Source organism: Oreochromis niloticus, linkage group LG10, assembly GCF_001858045.2.
Source record: "Oreochromis niloticus isolate F11D_XX linkage group LG10, O_niloticus_UMD_NMBU, whole genome shotgun sequence".
In the NCBI taxonomy this organism is placed as follows: Eukaryota; Metazoa; Chordata; class Actinopteri; order Cichliformes; family Cichlidae; genus Oreochromis; species Oreochromis niloticus.
The window spans coordinates 6,062,088-6,078,021 of NC_031975.2; the positions used below are offsets into that span (position 1 = coordinate 6,062,088).

General features: G+C 40.0%; 3 protein-coding genes across 5 annotated transcripts in view; 2 read left to right on the plus strand and 1 right to left on the minus strand.

Annotated features, from left to right (window-relative positions):
* Positions 1-3,562, minus strand: part of ophn1 (oligophrenin 1) — a 30,183-nt gene extending 26,621 nt beyond the window's left edge. The window contains exons 1-4 of the mRNA XM_003456144.5: positions 2,837-3,562; positions 1,539-1,634; positions 1,055-1,116; positions 341-412 (exon numbers count right to left, since the gene is read on the minus strand). Of these exons, the coding sequence (XP_003456192.2) occupies positions 341-412; positions 1,055-1,116; positions 1,539-1,634; positions 2,837-2,990 (384 nt within the window). The 5' untranslated portion in view covers positions 2,991-3,562. The remainder of the gene's footprint in view (positions 1-340; positions 413-1,054; positions 1,117-1,538; positions 1,635-2,836) is intronic.
* Positions 3,563-6,851: 3,289 nt separating this feature from the next.
* On the plus strand, positions 6,852-10,450 carry gjb1a (gap junction protein beta 1a). 2 transcript variants are annotated; one of them, XM_005460887.4, is made up of 2 exons: positions 6,852-7,008; positions 9,068-10,450. In XM_005460887.4, exon 2 carries the CDS (start codon positions 9,082-9,084, stop codon positions 9,802-9,804), a length of 723 nt encoding a protein of 240 aa, XP_005460944.1. In that variant the 5' UTR covers positions 6,852-7,008; positions 9,068-9,081; the 3' UTR covers positions 9,805-10,450. The 2 variants fall into 2 exon arrangements, with proteins under 2 accessions (XP_005460944.1, XP_003456214.1); XM_003456166.5 differs by lacking the exon at positions 6,852-7,008 and adding an exon at positions 7,548-7,651.
* Positions 10,451-11,215: 765 nt separating this feature from the next.
* Positions 11,216-15,798, plus strand: gja2 (gap junction protein, alpha 2). 2 transcript variants are annotated; one of them, XM_025910939.1, is made up of 3 exons: positions 11,216-11,480; positions 12,439-12,449; positions 13,886-15,798. In XM_025910939.1, the coding sequence occupies exon 3, from the start codon at positions 13,937-13,939 to the stop codon at positions 14,993-14,995; it is 1,059 nt and encodes a 352-aa protein (XP_025766724.1). In that variant the 5' UTR covers positions 11,216-11,480; positions 12,439-12,449; positions 13,886-13,936; the 3' UTR covers positions 14,996-15,798. The 2 variants fall into 2 exon arrangements, with proteins under 2 accessions (XP_025766724.1, XP_005460943.1); XM_005460886.3 differs by lacking the exon at positions 12,439-12,449.
* Positions 15,799-15,934: the final 136 nt, after the last annotated feature.

A 15,934-nucleotide genomic window follows, 5' to 3' on the forward strand; every position in this document is an offset into this window, starting at 1 on the left:
GGAAGTACCTTATAACATCCTGTTTGGTCTTTGTAGGAAGGAGAGGGAGGTTATATATACTTTAATGTCAGTCTGCCCCAGGGCAGCTGTGGCTACAACAGTAGCTTGCCTCCACCAGTGTGTGAATGTGAGAGTGAATGAATAGTGGCATTGTAAAGCGCTTTGGGTGCCTTGAAAAGCGCTATATGAAATCCAATCCATTAATTAATTAATTAATGACCTGATTGTCCATGCAGAGAAGCACATTTTGAAGCTACTGAAGTTGATCGAGTGCTTCCAGTGCCATTTACAGGAATGAGCCGTGATGTCACTTACAGGACAGGGTAAACAAACAACTTACTTTTGTTACTCCTATTTGCTCCTTTCTGAACTTCTCCAAGGGCTTGATGAGTAGATCTGATGCATTCTGAACCTGGACAGGAAAAAACAAACCATTACTGGACACTCCTAAACATACTGTGTTTGTAGATTCACTTTCTAACATAATGTAAAGAGTTTTGAAAATCAATAAAAATCTATGCACTTTTCAACAAAAAAAAAAAAATCACAGTTCTGAGCACCTGCTTCAAGTTCAATTAGCAAGATGACCTCCGGTTTTACAATTACATCTCTATCTGGAGAATCCAGTTGAACAGGAACTGCTTCTCCCATTGTAATAAGCTGCCTTGTATGATTACTTGGAGAATAATAAAGTGTGTGAATCAGCAAAAACTGAAGTGACAAAACTTGCATGAAAATTTCTACAAACAGCAGGCCAATATGGAACCATTAACCAAAACGAGAAGAAGAAACCCAAGAGAGGAACTGATACCAAAATGATTACCAGCATTACACTTCACAGTGCTTGCATACAGCCACACCTTTACACAACTGACACGTCTTGTGTGACAAAATGAACACATTAAAGATGGCATCACAGCAAAAAAGAGAAACAGAATGCATTATTGGTTTCCTTCAAAGCAGTATCATTTTTAGCACAGGATAAATTATTGCGGTGTCCGATATCCAGTTCAAGCAGCATGCAGAGTCAGCATGGAGGAAGTTGATAACCCACCAGCATCATCCTGTCGTGCTCCACTTCCTGCAGAAGTCCGGCAAACTCCTGGAATGACTGCGCTGGGGAGGAAAGCACCAAAAGAGGATAACTTTGCATGGTGTTATCGAAACTGGCTGAGTCAGAGGACACATTAGGAGCAGCAGCAAGTGTCATCTGCAGCAGCAGATGACACTTGCTCAGAACTTTACAGAACTCATTTTATGATTTATGCTCATAGAATTTCCAGTTATTTTTATGCACTTTTTCCATCGAACTCCAAGGCAGGATATAGTGGCGCACACAAAGCCTTATGTTTCCTCATATCCAAATTCTGAGGCATTACCAGCCGACAGCCAAAAGTGCTGTGCTTTCCACCGAGTTCAAGCAGGGAAACTCAAACGTAAAAATCTACAATAAACTGGAATATTTCTGGCCACGTATTTACTCTGACTGCTTAAGACCTCGAGCACAATCCAAGGCAGTGCGCCTTTATTACTCTTACCAATGTTAATCTCATCATCGGTCAGTGAGTCGCCGATGAAGTCGAACTGGAACACACTGAGAGTCTGGGAAAACTTCTGTACTGCCAAAGAGTATCCTGAAAAAGAGAGAAAAGAAAAACACGAAGCATAATGTGTAATTAATGACAAGTTACATTTTCACTGCTTTTAAATTCAGTCCAGTTCTCATGAATCTAAGCACAGACCGAGATTATTAGAAGTCGGCGTTTCATTTTTCCCCTGGTAGGAAACCGTAAAGTATGAAAGACATCCTTGGCAGGATTCTGCAGCAGCGTAGCAGCCAGTATGTGGTTGATAATGCAATACATTATCCCTGTCATGCCTGGCTTTTATTATCAAAACAAAACAGAGCCCTTCACATCACTGCTGTAGAGTATTTAGTCCAGGGAACTTGGCTAGCTGTATCTAGCCTCATACTCTAAATCCTTCTTTTTTGCTGTGGAACAATTGTTTAATGTTCTTTCCATTAGCCAATTGTGCTTTCCCTCCCTTTCTTCTTGTGCTTTAGCTCTAAAGAAATCATATTTGATGACAATCAGTGCTGAGGCTGAAAAAGCATTAAAGGACATGAGCATTCTGATGAGCAGGATGACATGAACACTGAAAAATGTTTGGGGGGGGGTTGTTGGGTTGTGTTGCTTTCCATGGACTTTGTCCCAGCAACTCGTGACCTCTGACTATTATCTGGATTTACTATAGGACCCTCACCGCTCTCCAGCACCACTACAGTACCTACAATGAGGGTTTCTGTTTTCGAGGTGAACAGCTTTGCCATTCAGGATTTCCACAGCAGTATCTTGGTGAGTCAAACAAAACAAATAGTGTCCCCCCCAGTGGGTGCCACGCTGACCCAAATATACGCATGTACAGTTCTGCGTCTGCGTGGCGTCCCTGGCTCTGACCCATACTATCAGTGGGATTGGTCCCACCTACAAATGAGCGCACGGAGAAGTGGAGAGGCGACGCACGGACTGATGCAAGCCCTCCAAAAAGGAGACAGCTGTTCGGGAACAATAGTGCTGGTCATCCTGCACATCTGCAGCTCTGTGGCCTCTCAGTTAAAAGCTTGCTTTTTTCCTTCTCCTTTTTTGTGGCTTTTCCCTGGAGAGCAATAACAACTCCCTGAATGCTCCTCTCCCACATAAATATACACGTTATCCTGCAGGCCTTCGTAAAATAACGGAGGGGCGGGGGGGGGACTGATGCTCATCCTTTGGCATCAGAGCCCTAAATCTACATGCAAAGCGCAAGAAAGAGCAATCTAACTAAGCATGCTCACCCTTGATTGCAGTGATCACACTATTCCCGTCTTTGATCACTTCTTTGAGGAATTTGTTTGTCCTCTCCAGCTCCAGCTCGTAGCACTTGAGAGTCTCTCTGAAATCCGGACTGTCCAGATAGCAGTCGCTGAACTCCAGCGGAGGATGAACCATCTTGTGCACCGCTCGACTTTATAACACAATAGAAACACTGAGTTCGCTTTCCACAGAGGCGCTGCTTACGCTCGTCCGTGGCACACACCGCTCATTTCTGCTCACTTGAGGCTACTCCACGCATTCCGCTCCGAGGATCGAAAACCATCGTGTCCGTGGGAGCCTCCGGCAACGGATGGTTACAAATAAAGTGATCAAAACAGTGAATGCCCGCAACCTAGGCTCACTTCCCTCTTTTACTCGTCCGCGCTGCTAATGCTTCGGTTTAATTGTATCCTGGTGCCCCGACCACTTTTTTGCTCCTTACCGTGTCGTAATTAAAAGAGCGGCTACGATCCCTCTGACCGCGTCCCATTCCAAAATTCCCACTTAAATGACACCTCACTGTTCTTTCTTAAATAAGCTTTCCATCGCTAAAGTTAAAAACCCGCTCTTACTAACCCCTTAATGTGACTTAGTGAGTATATGTTCTTTTTCAAGCGATATTATAAACATATCTGAGTCCCATATCCTTACTAAAAGTCAATGACAAAGCGCAATGGATCGTACCCAGCTGGCAACAGAAACACAAAAAACTCCCCTTTTCCACACCCAGGAGGTTCTTAAAGGGCACGCTGCACACTTGGAGTAATTTGTTTGCTATGGATGCTGCGTTTAAGTGCAGTTGGAAAACACATTCACACTTCCAGACAGACGGATTGCTCCTGCATTCAGGTTTAAGTACAGGAATATTGCTTGTACAAGCAGATTCACGGTACTTAGCTTATACTTAGGTGTTTCCTTTACAGCAGTCAGAGAACTTATTTAAATCCCACACTGGGATAAAAAGGACATGCTGCCCATTCTGTTTATGGCATACAGAGAGCAACGTGAACCAGAGTCAAATTCCTTGTTTGTGTGCACAAACTTGGCTAAATAAAGACGATTCTGATTCTATAGTAAACACAGTGGAGCGAGTAGATGATATGCCTAAATATGCCCGTCTCAGCATTTCCTTGGTTACTTGTTACTGCAACTGCTCTGAATCACTATAATCACTTTTGTTATATGTGCAGACATGTTTCTGTCAGAGGAGGCCTGAGCTGAGGAGTTAGAGGCTAGAGCGAAATTGCCGCACAAATTTCTTCAAGGGCACTCTCGCAATCTAGAATGTAACAGTACTGAGCTTATGTACAAATCTTGGGAACTTCTACTTTATTTTTCTCCCGCAGCTTTATTCTTTTACTCCAGCACACGTCAGAGGAAAACACTGAACATTTCATCTTCCTGCTTTAACCTAACAGCCTTAGTTTTGGAACAAATCCATTATTTATTTATTTATTTATTTATTTATTGTAGAGTAAAAATCGGTGAATATTTTAAAATTGATTGGACTTTGATTTTATCTTTGACTGCCTGAGGATAAGAAGAAAAAAAATCAGATGATGATTCTGATGATGATGATTCATAAAAATAAAGAAATCATCCGCAGCTGTCAATGGCAAAGATTTCATACAAAATTGTCTTGTTCCCATTATTCAAACATTCTTTGTAATAATTTTGAAACAAAAAACACTCTGTGAGGCTGTCACGTTAGACATAGTATATTGTTTATTTCTCCAGATCAAACGAATTGTCCTGGTGGTTAATCGAACAAATACTCAGCAGATGAATGAGCCTTATACAGTACAGCACACAGTACAATGCTCTGCTTTTTACATTTACTTAAGTAAATGATCCTGCGTCATTGCCTACGTGTTAATTATTAATCCTGTGTATCTCCACATGTGGCCTTTGGCTTTACTGGAATGTTGCACTAACTCTTAAAGACCTGTAGATGTCAGCCTCCAAATTCAACTGAAGTAAGCTTGCTAATGCACACATGCACAAATTCAGTGCTTTGTTTCATTAAACCCACCAGTTGCATTACAAGTACACAGAATTTAGTGTCTGCATCTTTGGGGCTTGATCAGTTTTGCTTGATGTGCAGTTCAGCAGAGTCACAGCCTGTGTTTCTAATGTCAACACCGGGAGTCTTTGTAGAGGTTACAAGACAGTAGAGATCCCCCTGCAGCTGCGTGGAAATGAAAAACCACTTAAATCAACAGTACAGCAGAACAGAGTTATTTATAATAGGTGCAAAGGATCCGTTCATGCTGACTGTCTCCTGCTTTGTGACAGAGCATGTAACATCTGGTTGGAATCAAGGTCCAGGAAATTAATAGTAAGCGTATTGACCCTTTGAGTGTGTGTGTGGTCCGAGCACCAGATTTAGATAACTAAAATGAAAATAAGAACTAGACTTTTGAAGGAAATTTGAAGGAAATTTCTAAAACCATTTTGCGAATATATATATATGGTGTCTGCAAAACAGCGAGACAGCTGCTTTCAAAAAGTTGTGTTTTTTAATGTAATACCTCTGCTGATTTTCCTAATTTTGCCTCTGACACATGTCTGTCATACAATAATAATTAAAAAGAACAAAAAAACTAAACTGAAACATGAAAACCCCACCCTGGAAATGAACTGAAACTGAAGTGACTTAAAAACAAAAAGTCAAAAGGAGGTATATATTTCAAGTTTTGCGAGTTTTATGAGTCACAGTACTTTCAACAGTATATTGTAAAAGGAAAAAACTATTACTTATGGGATATATTAATATGCCTAAAAAAACATGTGTCAGAAATTGCACCTTTATAGATTTCCTGACACTAAAAAAGGTCAAATGAAAATTCAGAGTAAAGGTTAGAAGGTAAAGGAGATTTAATGTGATAAAGAAAACATGTTAAATTTGATACAGTTTTAACTGGATGCATGGCACAGGTGGCCATTGGAAAATTGGAAACTACAACCATTCGGGTGACTTTTACTAGAATTCAAGGGTTAAAGTGTATTTTCGTCAGTTTAAGCATCATTTCAACATTTCCAGAGTTCTTTCTCTTATGCCAAGGTTTTTAAAGATGTCACTCACCCACAGTTTGTCTCATACTATGACACAGCAATGCAGATACATGACAATACATTCTTCTTTGTTAGTTTTAGTCATCATAGCCAACTAAACGGTCCTAACACTGACAAATTATGACAACTGATGTCATGAAATATAACAGCTGTCTTAAATTCTCTAAATATTTCATACTTTTTTCTCTTTTTTTCTCTTTATCATTATTATTACTGCTATTTTCTGTTATTTTCTTCTTCATTGCACACTTCTATATGCTCATGTAAAGCTGAGGAGCACGAGCCAAAGAATTTCATTATGGGTAATTGTGGCTACACTGTTTATCTGTACATGACAATATAAAACTTGAAACTTGATACTAATTATTAGAAAACAACAATAAACTAGTAAAAATGTCTGAATATAATAATGAATAGTTTGTCATATTCAAATCAGCTCTTTTGGATTTTAACTGAGACAAGAAGTGAGCTCAAAAGTTACTCAGTTCGAAAAGTTGCCAGTTTTTTCCCCATCTGTGAAAATGCCTCTGGATTCAGCTTCCACTGAGTACACAGTAAACACAGTCATTGGCTGGTTCAATTAGTGGTTTAGCATTAGGATGTAAAGGTCGAGAAGAAACACTAGATGAGAGTCTGATTCTTAGGATAACAAACCCTTGTCCTCTTATCTTTAGATTTTGAGGCTCATTCTTTGTTGAAGACCTTTATGTTACGCTCCATATTACGTCAAAACTGTCCCCCACTTCCTCTGCTCAGCAGCACACTGAGGACAACATGACAGACCACAGTCCCCACACAGATTCTTCAGCTGGGCAGAAATTAAAACGTTTGATCTGAATTCTGAAGCTGTTTGTTTGCGCTGCCTAAATGGGGCTATTGTATGCAAATTCTTTGCACAGAGGCATATGACCTCCCCAGTGCAGGGCAGTGGCTAGTGTGAGGGAAATCATTAGCAATGCAAAGTCATGGTGCTCTGATACTCTTGTTCACAGTCAAAGACTGGAAAAAAAAAAACATCTGACCTGGTGATGCCAACTTAAATGTTTCTGGATGCACTTTATTTAAAAGCAGAGCTAAGGTAAGTCCATTTTATTGATGACTTTGTTACTACATCATGTGGCTGCGCAGATGGACAGTTTGAATAGTTTCTTTTCAGCGTATTCATTTATTCTGTGCTCATGGGCAAATCCTGCTTAGCTGTTAATGTCACTTCACACTATATTCACAAGATATGATTAGGATAAAAAAGAAAACGAGACTTTTTTCCAAACATGTTCTTTTTGAGAGTTTGTACAAGAAGTGATAATCAGACAACATTATTTATTTTCAGTCCTTGTTAGTTGTTTCTATCTGCACTTTGCCTGATCAGTGAATTGTGTGAATACCTTCTAAGCTAAGAAGTAGACGAGTCCTTCTCTGTAACTTATCAACATCTTTTAGGAGCACAAATGATTTTCCTGCCCGTGAGTGGTGACTATCACAGAGTCTGTTAATCCAGCTACAGTTGCTCATTTTGCATGCAACACCATAGCTACTGGTGAAAGCATGTCACATGACACATGGTGCCAGACCTCAGTATTGCACTCTTAAGTGGGCTGCCAGCTGCAGAGGGGGGCAGAGAGGCTTTTTTCCTTCTCTGGACTCACATCCATGCCAAACCAGCGGGTCAACATTGTCCTTCACGCTGCCTCCTATGCCTCTTACACCTCCAGCTGAGCCCGGTAACAACTCTGACATTTACTCTAGACTCAGACATTACAGAGCTATCAGTAATGATCAACACCAAGGGGATCAAACACGCTACAAATTAAGCCTAAGAAGAATCATAGGCATAAAAAAAAAAGCATTACTATTAATTTACCAAATCCAACCAAAGTGTGGCTGCACCATGTGCTCTGATTTCAGTCAAGTGTGCAGGTTGCTATTATTTACAGTGAATAAGTAAGACAGTATTGTGTTTGTTAAGTTTTAAGTTTGCTGTTGAAAACTGGAACTGAAGCTGTCCTTTGTGTCTGACTTTGACATTCAGGAGAACTTTTAGAAAATTTTTAGAGAGTTATATTTTTTCTTCTTCTGAGTTTGATGCATAGATCATTTTCAAGTGCATAATCTTTTCCATAATATTTCCTGATCATTTTCAAGCAATAGTCTTAACTATTAAGTGTCACTCTAACACCTTCAGGAAGAGCTGATGCATGTTGATGCATGCAAAATAATTTCTCATAATCCAAATATATTCAGTTTTATGTCACAGAAGGCAATAAGTACAAAAAATCCTCACAGCACAAACTGGGGTGGGGGATTTTCTGCTTTTAAAAAAAAGCCTAAACAGCTTTTCCATTCAGAAAATTAACCAAATGATGGATCAACGAATCATTTAGTCCGTAAAGCTGCTGTTGTGAAGTTTACTTGTACTGAAGGGCCAGTAATTTTGTGCCTGTTATGTCACAAGATGAGATTTGTTAGTGATTTTCTATAAAGCAAATTTTAAGTCTTTTTAGAAACTTCAAAGGGATTTTGGTTCAACATGCAAGAGTCAAGAGTCCTGCAAGTCCTGAGGAGTTAATGTGATGAAGTAATTTATACATCAGGGCGAAAGGAGTATATACCGAACAGAAACACAGGGGGACTGATCCCGCGTAAATTTGCATTGGTCAACTCTCAGACTACAGCACTACACAAGGGATTTACTGTACATCATTTGCATTGCTTCACTTGCTGATTTTTGGTTCTGCTTTTTTGGAAACAAATTGTCTAACTGAGAGCATGGCAGGCCTTTTTTTTAAGGAAAGATTTAGGTAGCCTTCGTTTTGCCGAATGGGTACATGTGAAGAAGACAGTCTTATTTGAATGTCTAATCTCAAACAGTAAGAATTATCATAAGATCAGATCAGAGAAACTCTTGTCATAGCAGCATACATACAACAGACAACAAAGCAATCATATGAAAAAGCAGAGAAACATAAAAATGAATATAAAAGGGAGATGATTTTTAATCATTTTTGATTAAAAATAATTTTGATTAGGATTTGTGTTACATTATTGTGTTGATTTACAGTAAAATTGTTTTACATTAAAAAAAAATGTTTAATTACAAAAAAATGATATCATATGATTTTTGTGTTTGTTTGTTTCAGACCCGGAACCAAAGATGAACTGGGCATCATTTTATGCTGTCATTAGCGGTGTGAACCGCCACTCCACCGGCATCGGTCGCATCTGGCTCTCCGTGCTCTTCATTTTCCGCATCCTGGTCCTCGTGGTTGCAGCCGAGAGCGTGTGGGGCGACGAGAAGTCTGGCTTCACCTGCAACACACAGCAGCCGGGTTGCAACAGCGTCTGCTACGACCACTTCTTCCCCATCTCCCACATTCGACTCTGGGCACTCCAGCTCATCCTGGTCTCCACTCCTGCCCTGCTGGTAGCCATGCATGTTGCCCATCGGCGTCATGTCGACAAGAGGCTCTACAAACTGTCGGGCCGGTCCAACCCCAAAGACCTGGAACAGATAAAAACCCAGAAGATGAAAATCACGGGGGCCCTGTGGTGGACATACGTCATCAGCCTTTTGTTCCGTATCATCTTTGAGGTCACTTTTATGTATGTGTTTTATATGATCTACCCTGGTTACAAGATGATCCGGCTGGTGAAGTGCGACTCGTACCCTTGTCCCAACACGGTGGACTGCTTTGTGTCGAGACCCACAGAGAAGACTGTCTTCACCGTGTTCATGTTGGCTGTGTCAGGTGTTTGTATTCTACTCAACATTGCCGAGGTGGTCTTCTTGTTGGGGAAGGCTTGCAGCAAGCATTTGCACAATGCTGGAGACTCGACTATGGGGGCTTGGATTCAACAAAAGCTTTCCTCATTCTAACAAAATGCACAGCAGCACAAATGGGACGTATAAGAGACCGTTCAGGTAACAACTACTGATTTAACTTGTGAGGTTTATATCACGGCGTTGATTCACCGATTCAAATGCAGAAAGCTTGCAGTTCATGTTTCGGCAAACATTTCTAGTTATAATGGACAGCTTGGTGTTTGTCTGACTGCAAATCAGTTAAACAACACTTAATAAACCAATATTCCAACTGACCACATTACAGCCTCCAGCTATCATGGATTTGTTTTAATCTTTCATCTTGAAATGAAACTATAAAAGCTGCCCAAAGCCATAGCAAAACTTCCAGTTGGTTGAGAAAAGTATATTGTGGGCATGGTCATTAATAATATTTTGTTATTTATGTGACACATAATCAACAACATTGATATATGAGTGAAGTTATACTAATACATGCATGTAGTAAACATGTTGCACTTCATATGTATTGAATGGGGCAGTCAGATTATTTAATTTGGTGGTTCAATACTTTCACATGGAAAGACAGTAATAGAAAAAAACTTGAATTGCATTTTTTTGTGACGCTTTTTTAACATGGTGATATTTCTATTTAAATGTATCATTGAGAAAGTGGATGTTTCTATATTGTCCATAAACAACAGAATAAAATCAACCAGACTTTAAACTAACTGTGCCGTTTTTACCTACTCGGTTAAAGGGGATTTGTTCCGACACATAACAGATTGAAGCTATTTAAGCGTACTCTGACAGGACTTCCCGGCTCTGCGGAAATGTGATAGAATAAATGACCAGCGGGCAGCGGTTAACGATGGGTACATATGAAGCTGAGGCCACAGAGGTGCCAGTGTCAGAAGTGTGACTGAGGGAAATAAAACATATGAACAAAACATCCTCAGACATTTAACCCGATCAACCCCACTGTGTGTGATATCTTCAAAGCCACCTGCGAAGAACCGTCTCAGGTGAGTGTTATTGGTCTTGGTGTTATCAGTGGACCCACCATGTAGGAGTTTCAGTGAGGAATGAGGGTGGTTCTCTTTTTATGGAAACCATCACCACACGTCATCTGTACAGATTTGTATTGTACAATTGTACTTGTGTACAGGTGAATAGTTGATGCTGATGCTTTAATAGAGAGAATTAAGTCTAAATAGCATAATTAGGTTATTACACCATCCTCCGTATGCATGCATCATTTTTTTTCAGGTATTCCTCCATGCAGTCTTCCTCCATGTAGCACTGAGGGATGGCTCTGCGCCATCTAAAGCTCGTCCACGCAGTCATGGGTCAGATCACCATAAAAGTGGCAACAAAACCACTCCCTTCACCATGAATTATATTTAGAGCACATTGGTATGTAGGCTTAACCTGCATTCTCACTGGACTCCTCAGCTGCCACTCAGTTCAACAGAAACACCTCTTGACAGAGAGGATTTTAGACTTTTCTTCTCACAGGAATGTTTTCATCTGTGCTGAGACAAGACAAGGGGTTTAGCTGTGGTGGCTTGTTGAGCACTGGGCATTGATAAGGTCAGAGTAGGAGGGAGGGCACCGGGCAGAATCCCAGTGAAAACTGCCTGAGAGAAGTTTATCTTTGGTGCTGCAGTTTCCTCAGTGGCTCAGGAGAACATGGCCTCGCTGTGAAGTGAAGAGGTCACCAAGTGACTGAAAGAAATGAACTTTATCAGGTAGGTCTTTCTTAATCTTTCTGGGATGTTACTATTGCTTCGCTAGCAGAATTGTTAGGAAGAAAAAATATGAAAAGAATTTTGAACAGAGTGAAAGAACTCCACATTCAGCTGTGGAAAAAGAAGTTGATCCATGTGACCATGTCATATGGATTTAAATTTTGTGATTTGTTTTTTGATTTTTTAAATAATCACTCAGGACATTTTTAAGTATTTTTTTCAAGTTTATTTCTTTTCTAAACCGTAACAAATATGCCATGAGATCTAAACTAGACACCTAATTCTGGAGTCGGAGTACTGTGTCACAAGATCTGTGTCGATCCTGAGAGTCTCACCCAGGCCGCTCCGGGGCTTTCTCTCAAACACAGTCATCTGTGTCCCTGCACTTTTTATCAGATCGTTCTGACAAACATTTATGAGTACAAACGGGTGAATTCATGATAAGCATTCTCTGGGAAAGTCGAACGTGGGATTTCTCAAGTACAATACTAAACGGATTCATCATACTATATAAATTAACTACATATCTAAACAGTCAAGCAATCAAACAGTTTACAATGAATGTGTGTTTTGTTTTGTTTTTAAATTAAATGTGTTTAAAATGTAAAAACCTTGAGATTAATCAGTTTTGTTAAAACTGCACTTGACTGATTTTATGTCATGTTCTCACATTTAAATGTGTGGCACACTCCTCGTCATAATTGTAAGAAGGTTCATTAAAAAAGTCTGAACAACACTAATGGCAATGTTATCAGTTAGTTATCCAATATGGTATTGTATACTGCAAAGTACAAGTATGACAACATAGGGGAATTTTAGATTTACATACAAATTACGCTCATGTACCCATGACCCTGTGCTATGGTGAATTATTGTGCTATATATACAATAACATGAAAAGGAAAGTTCTTTTTGTAGTCCTGCAAAAAAATTAAATGCACCTTCACTATTTCCACAGGAGCTGAGAAGGTAAATACCAGCTAGTACTACTACTAATACGTCTTTAAATTAATAACTAATTAAATAATCATCAGCAAGTGAGACCACCTCTGTAGAAGTAGAGGTTTTGGCAGTTTTAACACAGTGCCACAACTTCCCTGGATGTCCCGGTGTCAAATGTGAAATTTTATGATATTTCATTTAGAAAAGGACCAAACAAGTATGACTTGCTTGGAAGGGTTTCCAGGAAAAAGCCTCTTCTTTCTGCAAAGAACCTGGCAGCATGCCTTAGGTTTGCAAAGTTGCATCTTTGCAAACCTAAGCAAAAACCCCTTATACCAGTTGTCAAGCACAGTGGTGGAGGGGTGATGATTTGTGCTTGTTTTGCAGCCACAGCATCTGAGATCCTTGTAGGCACTGAGATGACCATGAACTTCTCTGTATAGCAAAATATTCTAGTGTCAAATATTCTAGGTCATCTGCCTGACAGCTAAAGCTTAGCTGAAATTGGCTCATGTAACAGGACAATGGCAGTAATTCACTAATGTGCATGGAAACATTCTCACCCTGAGCAAAAAACAAGTGTGCACTCAAAATCTCTATCAGAGTTATCAAACGTTGGCAATGGAGTATTTTGTTCTTACCCCCATGGATATGTTCTGAAGCAAGAGGGGCTGTGCAATGTCCATATTATCTGCGTACTGCCATGCTCCCATTTCTCTATACAGGGAAATATGTTTACATGAAGGTAAATTAAAGAAAGTGGAGACAATATTGTAAGATAGAAGCCTGAAGCTCTAAGGAAAGAAAGCAGGACAAAGTCTACTGAAGAAACTGAAACAACTATGAACAGAGAGGAAGCCAGAAAAAGCACAGCTCTGAATAAAGAAAAATGCCAGGCACCGGTTGAGATATGAGAGGTTCTGAAAATCGTTCCCCATCCAGTACTGATGGGATCACTAACTCACTTGGAAACTCTTTGGAAAACTGACTGGCTTCTTCTTTGTACACACTTGTTTCAGTTTCGTCAGTTGACTATCTCCTGCTTCTTTGCTTTCTCTCCTGCAATATCATTGCAATTTTTTCTGCTTCACCTGGAAATACACATATTTCCTCATATAGAGATTTAGAATTCTGATTAACATATAAACTATTGTATGAACAAAACAAGCTGGTGGGAACGTTTCCTAAGCCTGATTCTAATTTTGCATACGCAAATATGAGAGCGAACAAAATCACTTATCACCTTATAAAAGTCCAGTCAGTCAATCAGCTAATTAGTAAATATCATCATCATTTCATTTACTAAAGCTTATCACGTTACCATATCTAATCAGTGGTTATTAGTAAAGATACCAACTGTTTTTATGGTAATAAGTGGTGTATTATCTTATTTTCACTGAGTTACATGACAGGTGTAGTCTGCCATATTACTTCAAATAAAACATTTCCCCCTCTCCTTACAGGCCTTTCTCCTGGTTTTGCCAATAAAGCTGAGGGGACAGTTGTAAGACGGTATGGCAGACTGGAACTTGTTAGGGAAGCTGCTTGAAAGTGCTCAAGAGCACTCCACTGTAGTGGGCAAAGTCTGGTTGACGGTGCTGTTCATCTTCCGCATCCTGGTGCTGGGGGCTGCTGCTGAGAAGGTGTGGGGCGACGAGCAGTCCAGCTTCACGTGTGACACCAAGCAGCCTGGTTGTCAGAACGTCTGCTATGACACGACCTTCCCCATTTCTCACATCCGCTTCTGGGTGATGCAGATCATCTTTGTCTCCACGCCCACTCTCATTTATCTTGGTCATATCCTTCATTTGGTCCGTATGGAGGAGAAGGAGAAGCAGAAACAAAAGGAGCTTGAAGACCAGCAGCAGGTACTCTGCCATAAGGACAAAAAGCCCTCAGTTAAAGACAAACAGGGCCATGCACGTTTACAAGGTGCGCTGCTGCGGACCTATGTCTTCAACATTATTTTTAAGACCCTGTTTGAGGTAGCGTTTATTGTAGCTCAGTATTTTCTATATGGCTTTGAGCTCAAGGCCATGTACACCTGCGACCGCTGGCCTTGCCCAAACATGGTGAACTGCTACATCTCCCGCCCCACTGAGAAGACAATCTTCATCCTTTTCATGCTGGCTGTAGCCTGCGTCTCACTGCTGCTCAACCTGGTGGAAATGTACCATCTAGGTTTTACAAAGTGCCACCAGGGTCTTCGTTACAGGAGTTCAAAAGCCGCACGTGAAGGTTCCAAAGCCCTAAGTGAGCCGGTCATGCCCTTTGTCCCAAACTATAACTATTTTGGAGGTCATTCTGCTGTGCCTGAACCTTTCCCTACAGACTCAAAGTACGGCATGCCAGAACCAAACTCTGCTTACAGCCCCTACAACAGCAAGGTGGCCTACAAGCAGAACAGAGATAATATGGCTGTGGAGAGGAAAGGCAAAGCGGAAGAAAATGATATGAAGGGGAGGAAAATCTCCAGTCCTGTCCTTGAGATGTCCATCGAAAATCAGCGCAGAAACAGCCAGTCAAGCAAGCACAGCAACTTTAAGAACAGGATGGATGACCTGAAGATCTAAGAATCTACTGAATATTAATGCAAGAAGACTCAGGAAAAACTGGAGACACCAACATGTAATAATATGTAAAATATGAGTGTGAAAGACGTTAGGGGAAAAATTAGGTAAACACAAAGCAGATAAAAGACTGGAAGCCAAGATTTAAGAGCACTCAGGGAGACACGCTGGAGGCAGAGCATGTGTTAAGTAAAGTGTTGTGATTATAATGTGAAAAATAATAACAGCAGGCTTTAGTGAAAACATCTTACAACTTCAACTGGAGCCATTTCTTAGATCAGATAATCTCCTTATGTTAATAGCAAGGAAGCTCATAAGAAAAGAGCAAGTGTTTAGAACGCTGGTTTAACCTCATGACACTATTTTACTTTGTTTCCACTCTGACAGATACATGTGAAAACCATAAGAAAAGAAGGCTTTACTTAAACTACAAATTATATTTTTGTCATTGATGATCTTTCATATTTGTGTGCATATTTTTATGCAGACCAGGTAACTCAAAACATTTTTGTTTACAGCTGTATTACTTAAATGAGTACTGTGAGATGAGAATAGAAGATAAAATAAGCAATACTGGACTAATAAGAATGTTTTACTGAAACAAACTCTGTGTTTTTTTGTTGTGTTATTGCTGTTATTGCTTAAATTACTGCAAAAATATTTGCTTATTGATGAAGATTTAATACAGAAAGTACTTATCCTGGGATACAGGCATCCTTGTAATATATTTGTGATGTACTTTGATTAAAATCCCCAAAACAAACAAGTGCTTTTTCAAAATCCCTGTTTCAGAATATCAGATGTACTCAAGGATCAAAGTGGGATTTCTATGTTTCTTTTAACATAGTGCTTCCGGGTTAATTAGTGCTCTCTATTTCATATTTTAGTATTGAGAAGCACTTTGGTGTACCTCTGGTCTTTAAATGTGGTATATAAATAAAG

Excerpts from the sequence above, each read along its gene's own strand:
- gjb1a (XM_003456166.5), top strand. The coding sequence starts at position 7,624 with ATGCCTCTTACACCTCCAGCTGAGCCCG. Across the intron at positions 7,652-9,067 it reads TACACCTCCAGCTGAGCCCG|ACCCGGAACCAAAGATGAAC; the intron begins GTAACAACTCTG and ends TGTTTGTTTCAG.
- gja2 (XM_025910939.1), top strand. The coding sequence starts at position 13,937 with ATGGCAGACTGGAACTTGTTAGGGAAGCTGCTTGAAAGTGCTCAAGAG.